This window comes from Antechinus flavipes, chromosome 4 (assembly GCF_016432865.1).
Source record: "Antechinus flavipes isolate AdamAnt ecotype Samford, QLD, Australia chromosome 4, AdamAnt_v2, whole genome shotgun sequence".
NCBI lineage: Eukaryota > Metazoa > Chordata > Mammalia > Dasyuromorphia > Dasyuridae > Antechinus > Antechinus flavipes.
The window spans coordinates 111,885,483-111,905,760 of NC_067401.1; the positions used below are offsets into that span (position 1 = coordinate 111,885,483).

Below are 20,278 nucleotides of genomic sequence, written 5' to 3' on the forward strand. Positions count from 1 at the left end.
CAAATCCATTGCTGTATTTTAGAGCAAAGAGTTGTCTGAGGGTTACCAGTGGCTCTGTGGGCCCAGCATCGATCAAGGCACATCCTTTGGTGTTTCTCATTCCAAGAAGTCTCAAGGCTACACAAAAATCATAGTACATTGTACTACAGGCAGGGGTTTCTGTTGATGTTGGGTTACTAGCACCATCATAGTGGATGAAGGCCAACAAATGAAGCTCAAGTTCTGGTCAAAATGCATCCCTTAGATTAAAGTTAAGAGCCAAGATGAAGAATCTTAGTGCTAGCTTATGGTTCATACGTTCATACAAGGGACCTTAAAACTCATCTAAGCCAAATCCCAATCTGAAGCAAGAGCCCTCTTGTGTGATCCCCAGTAAATGACCACCCAGTTTCTTCTTGAGCTCCTGCAGTGATGGGGAACTTGCCATCTCAAGATAATTTGGGGTAGTACTTTCTTGGGGAAGGGACAGGACTCAAAAAAAAAAAAAAGGTTCAGACATATACTTCACTTATCCTTGCTTATTGAGAGACAGAGAGACAAAGACAGAAGCAGGTGGTTGGGGAGTGCTCTTTGATTAGTTAAAAAAAAAATAACAAAAAACAAACCTTCAGGGTTACAGTAATCCTGAAAGCAATCATCATTTTGAGATCAAAGCTTGCTGCCTCTCAGAGATAATGAATTATCTGAATTTCACATCTTAGTCTAACTTGGCTCAGCTTGAGTTTGTTAAGCTTGTATGTGGGCAAAAAGAAAAAAAAACCCTTTCAAATACTTTAAGAACTGCAAGGCACAGAACGAACCTTTGTGAGACAGATGCTTATTTTGAAGTTTCCTCTGAACGCTATTTCTGCTGTGCTCAGGTTCCAGAAACCTTTATGAAACTTCAGATAACATTAAAAAAAAACCCACCAACCAACCACTCTTAAAACCTTGCTTGATGCTCTTATGGATAGAGATTCACTGCCTGGCCTATAACAGGCTTTCAGAACTTCACAGTTTAAGCCAGCTTTGCAAATAAACCTAGGGCATCACAAAACTTAAGAGCTAGAAGGGACCTTGGAAACAACAATGCCTTGTCCAACTTCTCCCATTAACAGACCCATTTTGCAGATGTGTAACTGAAGCCCAAAGAGTTAAAGTTGACTAATACATTCTAGATAACTAGCCCCCCAGACAACCCAGATCTCCTAGTCCTAAAGGCTAACATTCTTGCTAACTTACTCGCTTACTGGATGCCAATAGCAATAAAGCGTTACAAGCAAATAGCAAAATGATGATTTTTTTTAATCTGCCTTTTTTTTTTGAAGGATGGTAGCCTGGGGTGGGAAGAAGGTGAGCTGGAAAATATGGAACACCTGAGAGGGAACTAATGATGAATTTAAAAGGTGAGGGAAGGAGGTGCCCCAAAGTAGCAAATTTTCCTATGAGTCTTTCTTGGCCCAAAGAATTCTAATCATGCTAAGTGACGAGGTGTTTTTCCATCGACTGTTCTTAGTAACTGTGCTATATTTTATAACATTATTTACCAGAGAAATACACTTATCATTTCTTTTATCCTTTTCAAGATAAGGGTGTAGCAAAGAATAAAAAAGATGATGGAATTAGAAGTCAAGAGGCCTTTTGTCTGAATTTCTGCTATACCACTAATAAATTTCACGGTCTTAGGTTTCCTCATTTGTGTAATGACACAAATTGAACTAGATGACCCTCTTAAGTCCCTCTCAACTTGAAGATTCTATGATCTAATTCTAATGGGTTATTCTAGGGCAAAGGAGAAGAGGGATTTATTTATGTTTTTTAAGCAAATTCATAAAAAATAAAATACTAGAATCCTTCCTCTTGGGAGAGGGGAGAGCATATGAGAAAGAGGAAAAATGTTTTCTTCCTTCTTCCTCTTTTTCACTTGGCTCAGTTATACAAAGTTACTCTGCTTTTTTAATATCAAATGTTCTTCCTCTCAAAAAAAAAAAGAAGAAACATTAACATGCTTTAAAAAAAAAAACAACGTAAATACAAAGTATATTCTTGCTTGTTCTTTTGTTTTCACATCCCTATCACATATTGTTTTCCCAGCTTACTTGACTTCAATTCAAAACAATGATCAAAAACCCATAAATCTATAGTAAAAATGAGACTTTGTGGTTCATGTGAAAGGGAACCATCTCCTAGGCTGGCCTTAACTACATTAGGAAAGGATACTACCACATCTTAGCTGCCATCAAGGGGAAAAAAGATAGCATCAGTTCCTTGTATAGGGGAGAGGAGTGTGGAACACTGTCAACCAAAGAGTTGTAGGACCAAGTCTTTGGGTCTCAGTTTCCTGCTCTGTAAAATGTTGGTGTTGGGCTAGAGAAAGGGCAAGGCAAGCCTTTGAAATACTTAATAGATTTGTTTTATATATGGTGTATGTTTGTGTACATATATACATGTAGTAAAAATAGTGATGAAGCAATTGGCACATAAAATATTTTGATCAAATATTAATTAAAATAGCCTTTGGTTGGGGGATTCTCTGTCTCTCTCTGTCTGTCTGTCTCTTCTATCTCTCTCTCTCTCTCCTCTGTCTGTCTCTCTTCCTCTCTCTCTCTCTCTCTCTCTCTCTCTCTGTGTGTGTGTGTGTGTGTGTGTGTGTGTGTTGAGGAGGGGAAGGGTATTATTTTAAAATTTGGTCCTAAGAGGTAGCACCATGTCCTCATTCTCAACCGTTTTCTAGAAAGGAAAAAATAAAAGACAAAACAACACAGCAAGAAAAAGACTGAAAGAGGGCCATAGGGCTTGAAGAGCTAAATTTCTTCAATAACTCTTCTAGATATCCAAGAATCTTGGTAGGACGGTGAAAGATGGGTATTGGGCAAGTAAGCTTGCCCATAGGAAGTGACAAGGTAGTGAAAGTGCTAGAAATTATCAAGTCCAAATGAGCAGAGGGATAGGCCTTGAGGTCATGGCAGTGTTGGTGATTGAATCCAAAACACCAGTAATTTCTCTCCATTTGGTCCTGTTGTTTTTAGGAACAAGATAGTTCCTAATTCCCATTCTCCTATATGTCCTGTGGGAGGAACATAGCTGTTTGTGTGTGAGGGTGCTTTCTCTGGAACAGTTTACCAGCCCAGTTCCTCAGAGTATCATGAGACTTGGTGGTTTTGAAACCCACCCACCTCCCCATCTTGCTTGGTGAAAATCAGTCCGTTTGCTCCCAGCCGACTGTCTCCTCACTGCAGGAAGCTCTTCTTGGACCTAAAAAGCATTCTGGTTTTCTGAGGGGGTCCAGGGCAGCTTTTCCAATGGAGCAATGAGTCAGGAAAAGCACCAGCCCATCAGCAGGTAGACTGAAATGACATTGAGAAGCTTCTTTCTTGCGAGTCCACTCAGTCTTCTTCAAGCCATGGAGTTTAGCCTACCTGAAGCCCAAATGCTCCATGAAATTTGGGGTCTACCTTGGGAAAAAGTAATCTCTGTTGGTAATGTCATAAAGACTCTGGGGGTTCGCAATGTCTTTTCCACTGTGCCCTGGGATGTTGGTAGGCTCAGAGCTACTGGCAGACACAGATGGAGAGATGAGGGGAACCAAAACCGTGGTTGATTGGGGCTTCGCAGGGACCTGATCCAAAGAGTGTGGAGGGAGCATGTTTGGCTTTCCTTCTTTCAAAGTTGTCAGCTTCGACTTTTTTCTGTACCTTGATAATACATACACACAGAGAGAAACAAAACAAGAAACCCAGATGGTTACATGTACTGACAAAGAATTCTTCAGTGAGGTTATTCCCCTACATCAAAAAAAAAACATTTCTATCTGGACCACTTTGATAAGGTCAGATCATATGAGGAAACAGAGGGAGCACAGTGGTTTGTCTAGCATCATGCAACTAATTCTTCCTAATTCCCAGTCCAGCTTCTCTCTCTTACATCCAGATGCCTATCAAAGGGATCTTAATTAAGTTTTTCTTAGTGCTTTTGATTTCTAGAAGGTCCTAAGTCAAAGGCCTCAGAAATAGTTTAGAGTTGCTGTTAAATGCTTGATAATTAGGAATGTGTGTGTGTGTGTGTGTGTGTGTGGGTGGGTGTGGGTGTGTGTGTGTATATATATATATATATAATTTTTAAAAGTATCTTTCAAAAACATCCCCTATGTAATGGACAGAATTATCATTCCAACTTTACAAATGAGGAAATTGAGACAAATCTCGTGGGGTAGTTCTATGAAACTGGTTTCAATTCCTAAACTCAGCACGGAAACTGTTTAATTTGAAAAAATTAAGGGTGTATTCTTTTTACTAGAAAAGAAAACAAAATGGGACATCAGACAAATGAATACAGCCACTGACAAAGTGTTTTCAGAGTGCAAGAAAGCACTGCATCACTCACTCCCTTTATAGCTCTTCTGCTTCTTCCTCCACTGATAGTCCTGCCTCCCCATCAACAATTGCATCTTTAAAAACAGCCCATGGGAGATTTTACCTCCAGGCTCCCCAGCTTTTGGAAAGCCTACTGAGCTTCAGCAGTTCCAATAGAGCCCTGCTGTGGACACCATTTGGGCAAAAGTGACTCATTCGACAGGAAAGACAGTGTTAAACAGGAAAGAGATAGACATCTCTGTGATCACAGTTTCTGATGGAGTGCTCAGCCTTTGGGGCCTTGTGCCCAAACTAGGTAACAGAGAAGAGCAGCTTGGTAACCCAAAAAGAGGTTTGTTATCAACAACCAAAGGTCCAGTAGTATCTCAGTGATCTTGAGACAGATGACCCATGCTATGGACAGTCCAGGCCTGTTGACTTCTTTTCATTCTGGATTTAGAACAAAGGAATTTGAATTCAAATCTCAATTCTGCTACATCCTGCTCACATGACCTAAAAAAAAGTCTTTGTACTCTTGGTACTCTGTCTACAGTAGGTCCTTAACAAATGCTTGTTGAATTGGATTTAGCCTCAGTTTCCTCATAGGTGATATCAGAGGAGGAGAACAAAAGGCCCTTTTCAGCTAAGAATCCTATGATCATACTGCTACTCATGCGTTGACTAAACCTTGATTTATCATTCCTTGAAAAGTGGGCAAGGCAAGAAAGATCATACGATCAGATTTGGAGCTGAAAAAGACCTTAGAGGCCATCTAGTCCAACCCCCTCATTTTTACAGATGAGAAAATTGAAGCATAAATGAGTTGCCCAAGGGATACAGATCATAAGAGGCAGAACAAGTAACCACTGTTTTACCGGTTCCACTGATCGCACATTCAAGTCCTCTTTTGAATGTTCCAAGCTGAGATCTCTAATTCAATTTATTCATCATTATAAGTTAGGTGCTTTGGTTGGGGACCAGAATGAGATCAGTACTCAAAGCAAACAATAGATTTTCTTGGGTTTCATTTCTCTGTGCTATCTTTTTCCACATTGCTATTTGGCTCTTGAACAGCCTTTGGCCGTTAACCTGGGACTCAGAGAAAAATTTGATGGAATCTGTGGTATCTTAAGGAGACACTAATTTGCAGGTGCTTCTCAACAGTAGAAATGAGCAGGGCCAATGACTGAATGCTACATCCCAACCCTGAACAGATTATGTCCCTCTTCCTTGAACTATACATTTACACACAATGAATTTGACCTTTGTAGAAATGAAACCATTCCTGCCTTCCTTCTTTTTAGGGATACTACAGTGGGAAATTTATATGGACACAATCTTAATGATAAGGTAAAATCATAATACATATATGTACATGTATGTGTGTGTGTGTGTGTGTATGTTAAAGAAGCGCTTATCTAAATGCAACTAATCAGTTTCCTGTATAGTAGATTCTAGAGGTGTTTGGTGTGATGAAAAGAGAACATGAAGTCAGGAAGGACCTGAATTCAAATACCAGACTATGCTTCCTAGCAGGAATGTATAATAACATGTATAGAAATGGAGCCTGTTCAACAGCTCTTAAGAGTAGATTGCTTCATTTTCAGTATATGCATTTATGACCCAGAAATTTATAACAAATGCTATAAATCCAGGCTTGATTTATTGTCTTGTAGATTTAAGAGAGGGATGGGAAAAAATGATAATAATGCAAATTAAACTTAAAAGTGTTAAAAGGGCAGTGAGGTGGTACAGTGAATAGAGCACTGGCTCTAGAATCAGGAATTCAAATCCAGCCTCAGACATTTGATACTTACCTAGTTGTGTGACCCTGGGCAGATCACTTAACTCTTAATTATTTCACTAAATAAAAAAAGTGTGTTAAGCCTCCACTTTTGCTGAGAGCCAGTTGTTAAACACTTATCAACCTAACCCTGTTTACTAGATTTCAGATTTCATTATTAGAGGGAACTCCCAGATAAGGAAATACCCTCTATCAATGCAGAGCTTTGAAATACATGCAAGAGTTGCCCAGTGCATTGTAAAAGATTAAATAATTTGCCCAGAATTACAGAACCCAAATGTGTGCGACATATGCATAGAATTACAGAATTTCTCTGAGCCTCAGTTTCTTCATCCGGATGATGAAACTATTATGAAGCTTAAATAGCTAGAAATTATATAATAGTTCAAAATTTACAAAACACAAATTTACAAATGGAGGGGTTAGAAGTGGATTCCTTCTAGCTTTAAAGATTACCTCATTTTATCCTCACAACAAATTTAGGAAACAGGTATAATTATTATCTTCGTTTTGCCCAGGATCACACAACTAATAAGTATCTCGGGTAGGATTCAAATTCAGATTTTTTAAAAAAATTTATATCTTCTTGACTCCAGACCTAAAATTACACCACTCAACAACATTATAATCACAGATGTGATCACATATGCAAAGCTTTTTGCAAACCATAAAAAGTGCTCTTGGAATGTTAACTGTTAATATTTTCCTTTGGGTGGAAAAATGGTCTCTGTTTTTAAAAAATCCCATTTTACAATTCTACAATGATAGTAGTTAAAAAAAACTTTACCCCTTGGGGCCTTACCATCTGGCAATTAAACTTTCTGTACCAAGTTAGGACTGGTCTGTAGAAGATACAGTCACCATGCCCACACCTGTTCTACAGCTACATGACACACAATAAACAGAGCATTGGGCTTGAATCAGAAAAACCAAAGCCAGTAACTCCCTAGCTGTATGACTGCAAATGATTTAAATGCTGTTTGCCTCAATTTCCTCATCTGTAAACTGGGAATAACCATCTCCCTCACAGGGTTGTCATGAGGATAAGATGATATAATATTTATAAAAGGCAACACAATCCTTGGCACATAGCATATAAATGTTGATTCCCTTCCCTTTCTTTCCCTTTAAACCCATCCCTTTTTGAGCAAAATTTTCCTGTTTCTTCCAAGGATATCACCATCCTTCCAGTCAACCCTGGGAATTGCTTTCCCCAAATTGTTAAAACTTATACTGATCCTGCCTGTGTTTCCCAATGGGCTCTTTCTTCCTCCTTTCCAGCTTAAGTCAATCAGCAGTCTTGTGACCACATGTTCTCCTATCAGAGTGAGGAACTCCCCATCTTGGTATGGGTTTAGGAACCAACTGGCTTTAGATCCACTGAAGCTCAGAACTCCAGCCTCTTTTAGTAGCAGGAATTTGTAGGCATGGGCCACCACCCATATGGATGTGGAATCAAAAGATTCCAGGCCAAATTCTAAATTTGCTATTGTTGGTTCTAGGCCATCTCAGCCCTCTTGGCCTTGACTCATAAATGGGGGAAGGGGAGCCTGGAGGTTGGAGATAGATTAGCTAGATGGTCTCAAAGATTCCTTCTAGCTTTAAATTTTTGATATTAGGATATATCCTCCAGGAGAGCAGTAATCAAAGAGCATGAACAGACCATTGTGAAGCAAGAGATAAAAATGATCAATAAACATTTTAAAAACTCTTCAAATTCTCTAATTATCAAAAAGACAAATTAAATTTAAATAACTGTAGGATTCCCTTCTCCTTTATTTTTGTGAGGCAGAGAGGTTCACACATGTGATATTATTGGTTTAGGGAACTCCCACCCTAGTTAAAACTCCTTCCACCAATGCAGATGAGCAAACAATCTGTAACTTTAGAATTTTAGAAACTTGCTGGAGCGCTAAGAGACCAGGAATTTGCCCAGAAATCTATGAGTGCATTTCAATCCAATTCAATTTTACAGAGGCAAGAACTGGATCTTTATGATTCTAAGACCAGGCCTCGATCCACTAAACTTTATACCCAGCAAACTGCCCCAAATAGCTAAAAACAATAAAATTTAATTCTGATGAACAGTGGGCAAACAGGTACCGTATTGTACTGTTGGGAAGACTATTGACTATGTAAGTCTTTTGGAAGTCAGTCTAGCAGCATTCACACCAAAGTACTGAATTGGTCCTTCCCCTTAACTCAATAATCCTAATGGCTCATAGGATTTTAAGTCCGGAGAAATCTTAGCAATCATCTAGTTCACAGGGGTCAAAGTCATGGCCCATTAGCTTCAAGTGGTCCACAAAACTCCTGAGTGACACTTGAGCTACATTAAAATGTAATTTGGAATTATTTTAATCAATTGACACATATTTATCAAAATTAAAATATATGACATAGATAATATTAATTTCTATTAACATAGTCACATAGTATGTGCTAGAACCAGTATTCTAAACCTAGATCCAAATTAAAATATCTTAAGAGAGGATAGAAGGGGAGGTTCTAATGAATTGTTAAGTTCTTTCAGCAGGAGGATGTTGATTGCTACCTAAAAGGACTGGAGAATCTGTCTGTATTCAATAAGCTTAATTTGAGTTTAATGTGAGACACAATTATAATCAGCACAGGACTAGCACAGGGACAATAGAATTTTGCCTCAGGGCACAGGGAAGAGGAAGGGCAGGGGAAAACCCCTTAAAAGTTTAGGGGTATTGGGGAAAATGAACTCTGAATGCTCTCATGATCAGATTGTCTTCTGTGCCTCCTCCTCTTCCCCCTTCTGACTGTCCTCAGTACTGCTAACAAACAGTCTCAGCTCATCTGTTTTTATTCCAGATTTTTAAAAAATCTAATTATGATTCTGGTCTCCAGACATAGGTTGTTATGAAAGTCATACCCAAAGCTAAGATGAAAGAAAGATGAATTTATTATATTTTTTCCATTTATTACCCAATTCCATTTCTCAAATTGTAAATAAGTGCCCCCAAAGCATACTGTACTAATTTCTTTTTAGCCTCAAACATACAAAATTTGCACATTTCTAAAGTGAAATCAAGAGAACTGTAATTTTTCCTCAGTGGTCATTCATTTGTTAAATAAGCTAGGAAACAGTACCAACCTAAGTTTCTTTTAGAGATTCAGAGTGAGCAAATAGCTGTATTGGAAAGTGAGAAAGGATGGCTGAAAAGGAAATCCTGCACCACATGCCGACATCTGTGCTACCTCTTCTTAAAAACACATTTACAAAATATGAGCATGGAGGAATTTGTGTCTTTAGTGTAAGTTTGCCAGTTCCATAGTCTTGACCCTGAACCTGCTAACTATATTATTTTAAAACGGCCCAGTTATATGGGCATTAAGAATGCAAGTGGTATAGAACATCCCAGTTGGGACCACCTTACCTCATGATAATAGCAATGAATAGAGCCATTCCCAAGAGCAGACTTCCACCAGATAGTAGGAATGTATAGGATAAATGAGTAGAGCCAGGAACTGTAGAAGAGGGAAAGAGAAAAAGTATAAGTATACCTCATTTACTGCACTTTGCTTTATTGCTGCCTTTTTTTTTTTTTTTAATAAATCAAAGGTTTATGGCAATCCTGCTTCGGTGTAATTTTTCCAGCAGCATATGTTTACAGTGTGTTTATGTGTCACATTTGGGTAATTTTCATAATATTTCAAACATTTTCCTTATTATTATATTGTAATATATTATATTATAACGTATCACATATATATTATGGTGATCTATAATCAGTGATCTTTGATATTACTATTATGATTGTTTCGGAGCCCCTTGAAATATACTCATATAAGACAGAGAATTTAATACATGAAAGTTGTGTATTAGACCAATTAATAACTTAAGATGGACTCTAAGTATTCAAGTGAAAGGATACAGCTAACTTTACTGTTGTCTTATTTTAGAAAATTATCACAATAACCTCAACTTTCAGCAGCCATCAACATCAAGGCAAGATCTGTCACAGTAAAAAGATTATAATGTGATGAAGGCTCATTCAAAACATGCATAGATAATTTTCAACATTCATCCTTGTAAAACCTTGTGTTCCACATTTTTCCCTCCCTTTCTTCTCCTCACCTAGACGACAAGCAAAACAATATATGCTAAATATGTGTAGTTCATATTTCCACAATTATCATGCTGTATTATGAAAAATCAGATCAAAAGGGAAAAAATGAGAAAGAAAACAAAATGCAAACAACAACAAGAAAAAAAAAGGTAAAAATACTATGTTGTAATTCATACTCGGTTCCCACAACTCTTTCTCTGGGTGCAGATGGCTCTCTCCATCACAAGACCATTGAAACTGGCCTGAATCAGATGGTTAGCATTTTTTAGCAAAAAAAAATTTTAATTAAAGTTATGTACAATTTTTAGACATAATATATTGCACATTTAAAAGACTACAGTATAATGTAAACACAACTTTAGTGCACTGAGAAACCAAAAAATTTATGTTGTTCGCTTTATTGCCACGATCTGGAACCAACTATGTAGTATCTCCAAGGTATGCCTGTGTAATATAGTATTAAGTTTTGAAGGAGATAAATCACATGTAAAGGCAAGGATGATAGCTCACATAAATGATCATCCTTAAATACAGGAAGGATAGAGAGCTTATCAGTGTGGGGAACTCCCAGTATAGAAATTCTCTCCATTAGCACAGAGCACAACTAGTCTATAGATTACAGGACTCAGGCTGAGGATGTATCAGGGAACTTGTTCAGGCACACAGAAATAATCAATCGATACGCACATATTCTACTATGAAGGTGCTGGGAATATAAACACAAAAGTACACCATGCTTGCCTGCAAGATGCTTATATTCCTAGTAGGGAGGTAAGTGGGAGAAAACGACTGTGCACGTTGTCCAGGACGACAACATTGCCTCTGTGGGGCACACTGAGGAGAGCCCTGGCTTTGGAATCAATGGACTCACTTATGTGAACTTGAGCAAGTAATAATCCCTCTGAGACTCAGTTTATTCCCCTGAAATAATGGATGAAATGCTAGGATTGGGGTCCAGAAAACCCAAAGTTCGAATCATTCTCATTTACCCTCATCATGCTACAATTTTCTCATTGGTAAAACGAGGGAGACGGACTTCGTAGTCCCTAAGGGTCTGCCAGTTTAAAATCCATGATCCTATAAAATATCACTGTTGGATTAGATGCTTCCCAAAGACCCTTTCAGTTCCAAATAATTGCTAAGATTAGTATTCACTTTTAATTAGCACCTGGAGGTTTATGAAGCTCTTTCACATGTCTTCTTCTATTCCATTCTCACAACAGCCCAATAAATCTTGGAGGTTAATTGTAAAATAGAACAAATATCATCATCTCCATTTTACAGAGGGGAAAATTAAAGCTCAGAGAGATTAATGACTGTCTCAACATCACACTGCTAAGTGAGTGATGACACAGGCTCTGTTCTAAGTCCATTAATCTTTCCACTATTCCATGTTATTGCTGTTTAATTGTTATTCAGTTGTGGCTGACTCTTTGTGACCCCATTTGGGGTTTGCCCTTTCCTTCTCCAGCTCTCTTAGCCATACTGCTTCTGAAAATACAAACAGCTATTCAGCACAAGTCCAGCTACGTCTAAGCCAGCTTGGGTTCCTGCAGAAGTGCCACCAGTGCTTTCATTCAGTATTTGCATAACCATCCTCCCCACCAGCTAAACAAAGCCAGATGGATCTCTTTAAAGTCTACCACAGATTTGTGCAGGTTAGTAAAGCAGATGTTTTCAGCAGATATCAAGTCTCCTCAGTAGGGCAAGATGTGGCTTTGAGATCAATCAACACAAACAATCCTTTACATTTGTATGGCACTTTACAATTTACAAAGAACTTTTTGTAAGTGAGGATTGATAAAGCAAGTACCTTTATCTCCACTTTATAGATAAGAAAACTGAGGCACAGTTTCCAAGTTTGCTAGCTCCAGGATGGATTACTTAAGGGAAGTTAAAGGTATTTGATAATACATCTTTATGTTAAGCAGCTAGGTGGATGGAGTATATGAAGTGGACAGAATGTCAGCCCTAGAAACAGGAGGACCTCAGATATGAGCTGTGTAAGCCTGGGCAAATTGGTTAACCTGTTTGCCCCAGTTTCCTTAACTGTAATGATATTAACAGCAAACCGTTCCCAGGTTTGTTGTGAGAATCAAATGAGATAATATTTGTAAAGTACTGGGAACACAGTAGGATCTTTATAAGTTTTTATTTCTCTTTTTCCAAATGAAGGTCTCAAAAAAACTTAGGACCCCTGTTGGTTTCTGGGTCTTAAAGTTAATTCTGGAATATCTTTTTATAGATAGCTAAGTGGCTCAGCAGATAGAGTGCCAAGTCTAGTCAGGCAGACTTATCTTCCCAAGTTCATATCTGGCCTCAGATGTTTAAGAGCTGTTTGACCCTGAGCAGGTCACTTAACCCTGTTTGCCTCAGTTTCCTCATCTATAAAATGAAATAGAGAAGGAAATGATGATCTATTCCAGCATCTTTGCCAAGAAAATCCCAAATGAGGTCACAAAGAGTCAGACATGACTGAAAAATGACTAAACAACAATCTTTGTACATATACACATACATGTATATAATATGTATTTATAAATAACATATATATAAAACATACAATAAACATAATATATATAGTATGTGTCTATACAGACATACATATACATTGTTTCTCAGCAATAAACATTCTGCTTAAACTTATCAGCAGTCAGCTCTATCGGATTTCTTAACAATTTTCTCCAAATTAAACTTGTCAGGTTTTCAACTCATTATTCAAAATTACTAAAATATTTCCATATGCACTTTCCACCTACTGCTTATTCCAGAGCTCCTGGAAACTGACCAGTAGACTCTTACCTGACTGAGTGTTAGAGACGCTTTCAAGGTCTGCTGGGGAGTGCTTCTTATTGTAGTTATTTGAGGTAGTAGGCACCTGAAAACAACATTCCATAAATTCATTCATTCAGTGAGCGTTTATTAACTCATACTTATCAAGGGCTCATAGCCCGGAGTCCATAAACTTGTTTACATTTTTTTTTTTATAATTCCATTTCAATGTAATCCTATGTGTTTTATCTTATGCATTTAAAAACATTATTCTGTGAAGAAGTCCAAGCTGCCAAAGGTACCATAATACAATCAAGATAAGAATTTTTGGCTTATCATGTGCTAGCTTCTGGTGTTAGGTTCTGGAGGACATAATGCAGAAATATGGTTCTGATCTCTTTCTGTTCTGGATGTCTATCTATCTTCTCTCCCTCTGGGATCTTATTTGTTTGGAAGGTTCAGTGCCTCCAGAGCTACGCCATCACCCTGGACCTGTTCTGTGAGCTTTAGTGCCTCCTTGACGTGTACATTTCCTCAAAAGCTTTCAGGAGTGGGCTGAAGTCGGCTCAAACTGCTGGAAAGACCTGATGATTAAATGTTTAGTGAGAGGATTTACATTTTGGAAACCAGCAAATGCTGTTACAAATCAAAGGTGGAGATATTGTTTTGTTATCTAAACTTAAGAAAGTGATGGAGAAAGGCAGCTAGGTGATGCAGTGTATAGAGAGCTGGGTGTCCAGTCAGGAGGACTTGAGTTTAAATTTTACCTCAGATGCTCACTAGTTATGACCCTCGGCAAGTCACTTAACCTTGACTGCTTTAATGAAAAAAAGTGATGGAGAAAATATTAATAATGCAGACAGTGTGTCATTTCTAATGTGGGAATATGTTTAACATGATTGTACATGTATAAAATGTCATGGAAGAAGGAAGGGAGGGAAAAATTTATAAAAATAAATGTTGAAAGGGGCAGCTAGGTGGTGCAGTGGATAGAGCACTAGTCCTGAATTCAACTGGACCTGAGTTCAAATGTGACCTCAGACACTTAATACTTCCTGGCTGTGTGACCCTGGGCAAGTCACTTAACCCCGATTGCCTCAGCAAAAAAAAAAAAAAAAAAAAAATGTTGAAAATTATCTTTACATATAATTGGAAAAATAATTTATATAACAACATAAATAAAGGTTTCATTTGTACTTTTTTTTTTTGAGAGCCAACGAGTTTTTAAATGTTTAGTAGAATACCCTTATTTTGAAAGCTTCCAATTGCCAATAGGATAAAGTCTAAACTAGTCTGCTTGGCATTCAAGGTCCACTGCTAACTAGTCCTTTCAGTCTTTTCTCTCACTACTACTTTATCCATTTACTCAATAGGAGGCAGCATGGTATAGAATTCTGAATTTGGACTCTGGGATTTGGGGCCCTGGGTTTAAATACTATCTGGAATACTCACTAGCTGTATGATCCTTTTTTTTTTTTTTTTTTTTTACTTTCTTTTCTTTTCTTTTTTTTTTTTATAACTTTATATTGACAGAACCCATGCCAGAGTAATTTTTTACAACATTATCCCTTGCACTCACTTCTGTTCCAATTTTTCCCTTCCTTCCACCCCCTCCCCCAGATGGCAAGCAGTCCTATACATGTTAAATAGGTTACAGTATATCCTAGATACAATATATGTGTGCAGAACCGAATAGTTCTCTTGTTGCACAGGGAGAATTGGATTCAGAAGGTATAAATAACCCGGGAAGAAAAACAAAAATGCTTGCAGTTTATATTCATTTCCCAGTGTTCTTTCTTTGGGTGTAGCTGCTTCTGTCCATCCTTGATCAATTGAAACTGAATTTAGCTGTATTACCCTTGAGCAAGTAATTTCATTTCTCTGGGCCTCTGTTTTCCCCATTGAAAAATAAGGAGAGTTTAACTTCTTTATTTCTGAGGTCTCTTACAGCTCTAAATGTGTGACTCTCTTCAGTGGTCTATATGAATCCTGACCTCTATGCTTCTGTCCTTCCTATAATACCTGCCCCTCTCCTGTCTGATACCTAGAAATAACTCCAGAGCTTTCCTTCAAGATCCAAATCAAATCCAACTTTCCCTTTTGACCATCTCTCACTACCCCAACACTCCATGAGGCCTCTCCCCCTTCCAAGGAAAGAACATTTATTTGTCCTGCTTCCTATACGTCAGCTTATTATTATTTACCTTTTTAAAGATAATTTGTTCAGTCTCCCTAACTACATGAAAATCTCTTAAGATCAGGAAGCAGAGCTGGCTAGAATCTAATCTAGTTTCAAGTCCTAGCTAGGGCCTTACAGACAAACAAACACTGAATAGATGTTTATTTATGAGCCCCATTCTCACCCTAGCTCCTTAGTCACAGTTCCTGCCTTTCCTTTCCTTTCCTTTCATCCTTTTAGTCCAATACCTACAGCACCACCCCTTCTCTCTCTCTCTCTCTCTTTCTTTCTCTCTCTCTCTCCTCTCTCTTTCTCTTCTCTCTCTCTCTCTCTCTCTCTCTCTCTCTCTCTCTCTCTCTCTCTCTCTCTCTCTCTCTCTTTGTCTCTGTCTTCATACACACACACACACACACACACACACACACACACACACACACACACACACACCATAAATCTAATATTTCTAATTTCCCTTCTGACTAAGCCTTTTTAGATAGAAACATAATTCCTAAAGTCAGTCTTTCCCTCCCTCTCCTTCCTTCCCTCTTCCCCCCCACCCCCTTCTCTCTCTCTCTCTCTCTCTTTCTTTTTCTTTCTCACTCTCTTTATCTTTCCCTTTTTCCTCCTTCCTCCCCTCCTTTTCTCCTTTCTTTCTCTCTCTCTTTTCCCCTTTTCCTTCCTTCCCCTTTACTTTCTTTCTCCTTCTCTCTAATTGCCTCAAAGTGCTCATTCTCCTCTGCTAGTGGCAGGGTCACAAGATTTAGTACTCAGGGAATTATGTTCCTATTTAAAGTAGCTTAGTTGGAAGGGGAAGAAATTAGATTACTTAAGGAGAGCTAAACAGCTTTGCCTGTAATCTCTCGGTCAAATTATGATACCATAAGCCTACTGGGGCAACAGCAGGCCAATTCTATCATCTTCTCAAAAACACCCATCAAGTTTCAGGAACCAATAAAGAAGAGCCATAGTTCCCAGTGACAACTTCATAGCTTACCTGTGTAGAGATGACTAATTTTCTCCCAACTTCAGAGGTCTTGGTTTCTGCAAATTTAAATAAAGGATCATTATTCACAATTAAGATAATTCATGCTTTTCTAATGCTCTGGAGTTTTTGTTTCTGGAGGCAACGGAGGTTAAATGACTGTCCCAGAGTAACACAGCTAGTATATGTCTGAGTCCAGGCTTGAACTCAGGTTCCTGTGACCTCTAGGCCTAGTGCTCTATTCATTGTACCACTAAGTTGCCACTTTTCTAATGATTTGTGACCTCATGGGTAAAAAAGTGGCCTTGAAGTGAGAAAGGTTTGAATTCTAGTCCTGGCTCTAATAGATACCATCTGGGTGACTCTGGCCAAATCCTTAATTTCTAGTGGTTCAGACAATTCTCTAAAACTAACCAGCAGATGAGCTACAATCCACACTGGGTTTCCAAACAGGAACTCCCTATACCCAGAAGATCCTTTATCTAGCCATTATTGTGACAAAATACTTTCTAGACTTCATTTCTCTCAAACCCTACAAAGTAGATAGCATCCTCTTTTTTACAGCTACACAAACAGAGGCTTAAAGAAATTTTATGTCTTGTCCATGGTCTCTTGGTTAATAAATATCAGAGTAAAGACTTTGGCCCAGGGTCTTCTTTTAAACACAACACTCTATAGATCAAATTAGCCTGTTCTGAGTTATTCCCTAAGATCCCTTTGGCTTTAAAAATGGAAAAAGTTTTGATGATTATGGCCTTAACTTAGGAAACTTGGTAAAAGCTTGGATGGCCCAGATGACTTCTTAAAGGCCTTTCTCTGTAAACATTCTCAGATTCTCTGTGAGAACTAACTCTTCCGCAGTATCAGGAGTACAAAGGACTGACAAGTGGGCACTGGAATATGACTAGAATGTAGTGGAATGCCTTCTGGGTTTTGAAATATTTATTATTTCTTCTTTAGTTCATCGACCCAACATCAAGAAGTTAAAAATATCACCGTGAGGACTTGCCAAGGAATGTCAAGTATGGACACTATATGAATTGCTCCGTGGGAGAGCCAAGAGAAGTGGATGGAGAAGATGGCTGCCTTAAGATAAAGAGTTTATTTATCAGCAGAAGAAGAATGAACCCTGAGATATGGTTCAGTTGAGACTGAGTTCTTAGTGAGGTTCTAGTGAGAATTATTGAAATTCTGCTATGGACAAGGTGCTATGTTAGGCACTGAGGGAAGAGTGGTGGAAAAGAGGAAAGGAAGAGACAATTCCTGCCCTCAGGGATCTTATAATCTAGTCAAAACCAGACATTAAAGAAACTGGAGCAAATTCCACGGTTGTTTCACTCAACACAGTTGAAATAAAAGTGGGGGCATGGGGATGAGGTAAGCCCCAGAAGAAGAATGGAACTCTCAGTAGTGGTACCTGTTATGCAGCATAAATAATGCTAGCAGAGCACAGAGGATTGAGAGGATAACTGTGGGTGCCTGACTTTGGAAGGAAGCACATGTCACTGTTGAATAGTGGAACCCTGGGATAAAACCTGAGTTGCTCTGTCCTTGTTACAACTTTGGGTAGAGGATGACCAACTGAAAATTAAAATGAGTGACTTTTTTCATCTCAAGCTATCACCCTCTTTTTCTTTATGCTTTTATAATCAGAATCCTAGAAAAAGTCTTTTACATCATTGCTTCTATTTCATCTCCCCAACCCTTTGCAATCTGACAACCATATTACTCAATTAAAACTAATTCTTATAAAGTTAATAATCATAATTTAATTGCCAAATGCAATAATCTTTGCTGCTCTTCATCACTGGTGACTTCCCTGCAGCATTTGATATTGCTAGGTACCTTGTCCTTCTGAATGTACTTTCTTTTCTGGCATTCTGTGACACTGTTCCTTCCCTCTTGGTTCTCCACAGTCTCTTTCAACCATGGCATTCCCCAATCAAGTATGAACCCTAAAATTCTGTCTCAGGTTCTCTTTTCTTATCTTTCTATACTCTTTACTTTCTCTATTACTCTTTCCTTCTATGATCTCATCAGCTCCCATTGATTCAATTATTAACTCTGCAAATGGCTCCCAGATCTCATATCTTAATCTAGTCTTTTCCTCAAGCTTTAGGACCATACCACCAATTCCCTGTTAGGCATTTTTCAACTGGATGTTCCATAGGCATCTCAAACCTGATGTACTCCAAAGCATTATCTCCATGCCATCACCAAAACCACCTCTCTTCCTAACTTCTCTGTTTCTGTTGAAGATATCACCATTCTTCTAATCATTTAGACTCAGATCAGCCTTATTTCTTCACCCTCCCTTAGCTCCTGTAACCAACTGGTTGCCAAGTCTTGTAGATTCTATCTCTACAACCTTTCTCTCAGCTAACTGCGTCTCTCTAACCAGAGAAATAACTATCTTAATTCAAACCCTCATCACTTTTCACCTGGACTCTCACAGGTCCCCCTGCCTTCAGTCCCATCTCACTCCAACACATCCTCATAGATGGTGACATCTTAAAGCAAAGGGCTGCCTATGTCATTCCCCTCCTCAAAAAGCTCCAGTGGTTTACTGTCAGTACTAGAATAAAATGCAAATTCCTCTGTTTGGCATTGAAAACCCTTCATAATCTGGCTCCAGCTTACTTTTCCAGGTTTTGTTACACCCCTTCATGCATTATATTTCCAAATTCTTTTACTTTCTTTTTCTCACACACAACATTCATTTCTATCTACATGCCTTTGCACACCTGGATTGCCCTCCTCCTTCATCTCTACCTACTTTCCTTTAAAGTTTAGGTCAGGTACCACCTCCCACATGAAGCCTTTCTCTATCTTCTCAATTGTTCATTTCCCCTCCCTGCCCCTATGATATGTGTACATGATTTTCTCAGATAAAATGTAAACTCTTGCGGGCAGGGAATGTTTTGTTTTTTAATTTGATGTTTAAGGCTCAGCATTGTACCTGGCACATGGTAGTTGAGACTTAATAGCTGCTTACTGACTGATTGATCCTTCTGCTTTATGAGTTACTATTACTATTTATTTATGCCCAATGTCATTTGGGTATTTTTGGCAAAGATATTGGAGTGGTTTGCTATTTTATTCTTCAGCTCATTTTACAGATGAGGCACTGAGGTAAACAGGGTTTAATGACTTGCCCAGGGACACACAGCTAGTAAGTGTCTGAGGATGGATTTGAACTTCTGATTCCAGGCTTAATGCTCTATTCACTGAAACACCAAGCTGCCCTTACCTTATGAGGAGATTCATCCTAAAACTAGGCAAAAAGAGCACCAAAGAACTAAAAGCTTAAATCATTTCATGGAAATCAAGTCAAGCCAGGAAGCTGACATCATGAAGACAAAACAACTTGATGAATTGTTGCAATTCTGTCTAAAGTGTACAGCTATAGGATCAACCCCAGAAATATAGCCTTAGAGCAGTAGAAATCTTGGAGATCATCTAGATCAACATTCTCATTTTATAGATGATCAATTTAAAGCCTAGAAGTATTATGTAAATTGCCCAATGTGACCTAACAAAAGAAATGTTATATCTCAAATGTAGTTGAATATATCCCATTATGGCAACTAAAAATTATTATAGACCTTTCTAGCCTATAAGAGAAAAGCCGGTTTTGCAGGATTTGCCTTGTTTTTTGTAGAAATCATAACAAGATCCAAGACTCAGAACTAGAAGGGATTTTAGAGATTATTGAGTCTACCTCCTTCATTTTAGAGATGAGAAAACTGAGACTTGAGAGATAAAGTGACTTTCCCAAAGTCACACAGAGAGATAGTAGTGGGATTTGAACCAGGTCCCTGAATTCAAATCCAATTCTCTTTCCACATAGCATGAATATATTGCTCTGTATATGTATATATATATACACACATACACATAATAAAACTATGCAAATATACATATGGATATACTTTGTATAATTTAAACAACAATCATTTTACTTAATTATATTCAGTGCTCACTTCATTTTGCAACTGGAAATAATCTATATCAAAAATGGAAAAGATTTTGGTTTTCAGTAAAGGACTGCCGATCTACTAAAAAATGAATTGAGGACAACCTTCAAATAAAAAGTAATTTAATTAGTTA

The 20,278-nt window shown here is 38.2% G+C and overlaps 1 protein-coding gene across 1 annotated transcript in view; it reads right to left on the reverse strand.

The window, feature by feature from the left end:
- Positions 1-2,769: 2,769 nt before the first annotated feature.
- The window catches only part of IL6R (interleukin 6 receptor), a 59,372-nt gene continuing 41,863 nt past the window's right edge, over positions 2,770-20,278 (reverse strand). The window contains exons 7-10 of the mRNA XM_051993937.1: positions 16,181-16,227; positions 13,038-13,113; positions 9,543-9,633; positions 2,770-3,674 (exon numbers count right to left, since the gene is read on the reverse strand). Coding sequence (XP_051849897.1) covers positions 3,431-3,674; positions 9,543-9,633; positions 13,038-13,113; positions 16,181-16,227 — 458 coding nt within the window. The 3' untranslated portion in view covers positions 2,770-3,430. The remainder of the gene's footprint in view (positions 3,675-9,542; positions 9,634-13,037; positions 13,114-16,180; positions 16,228-20,278) is intronic.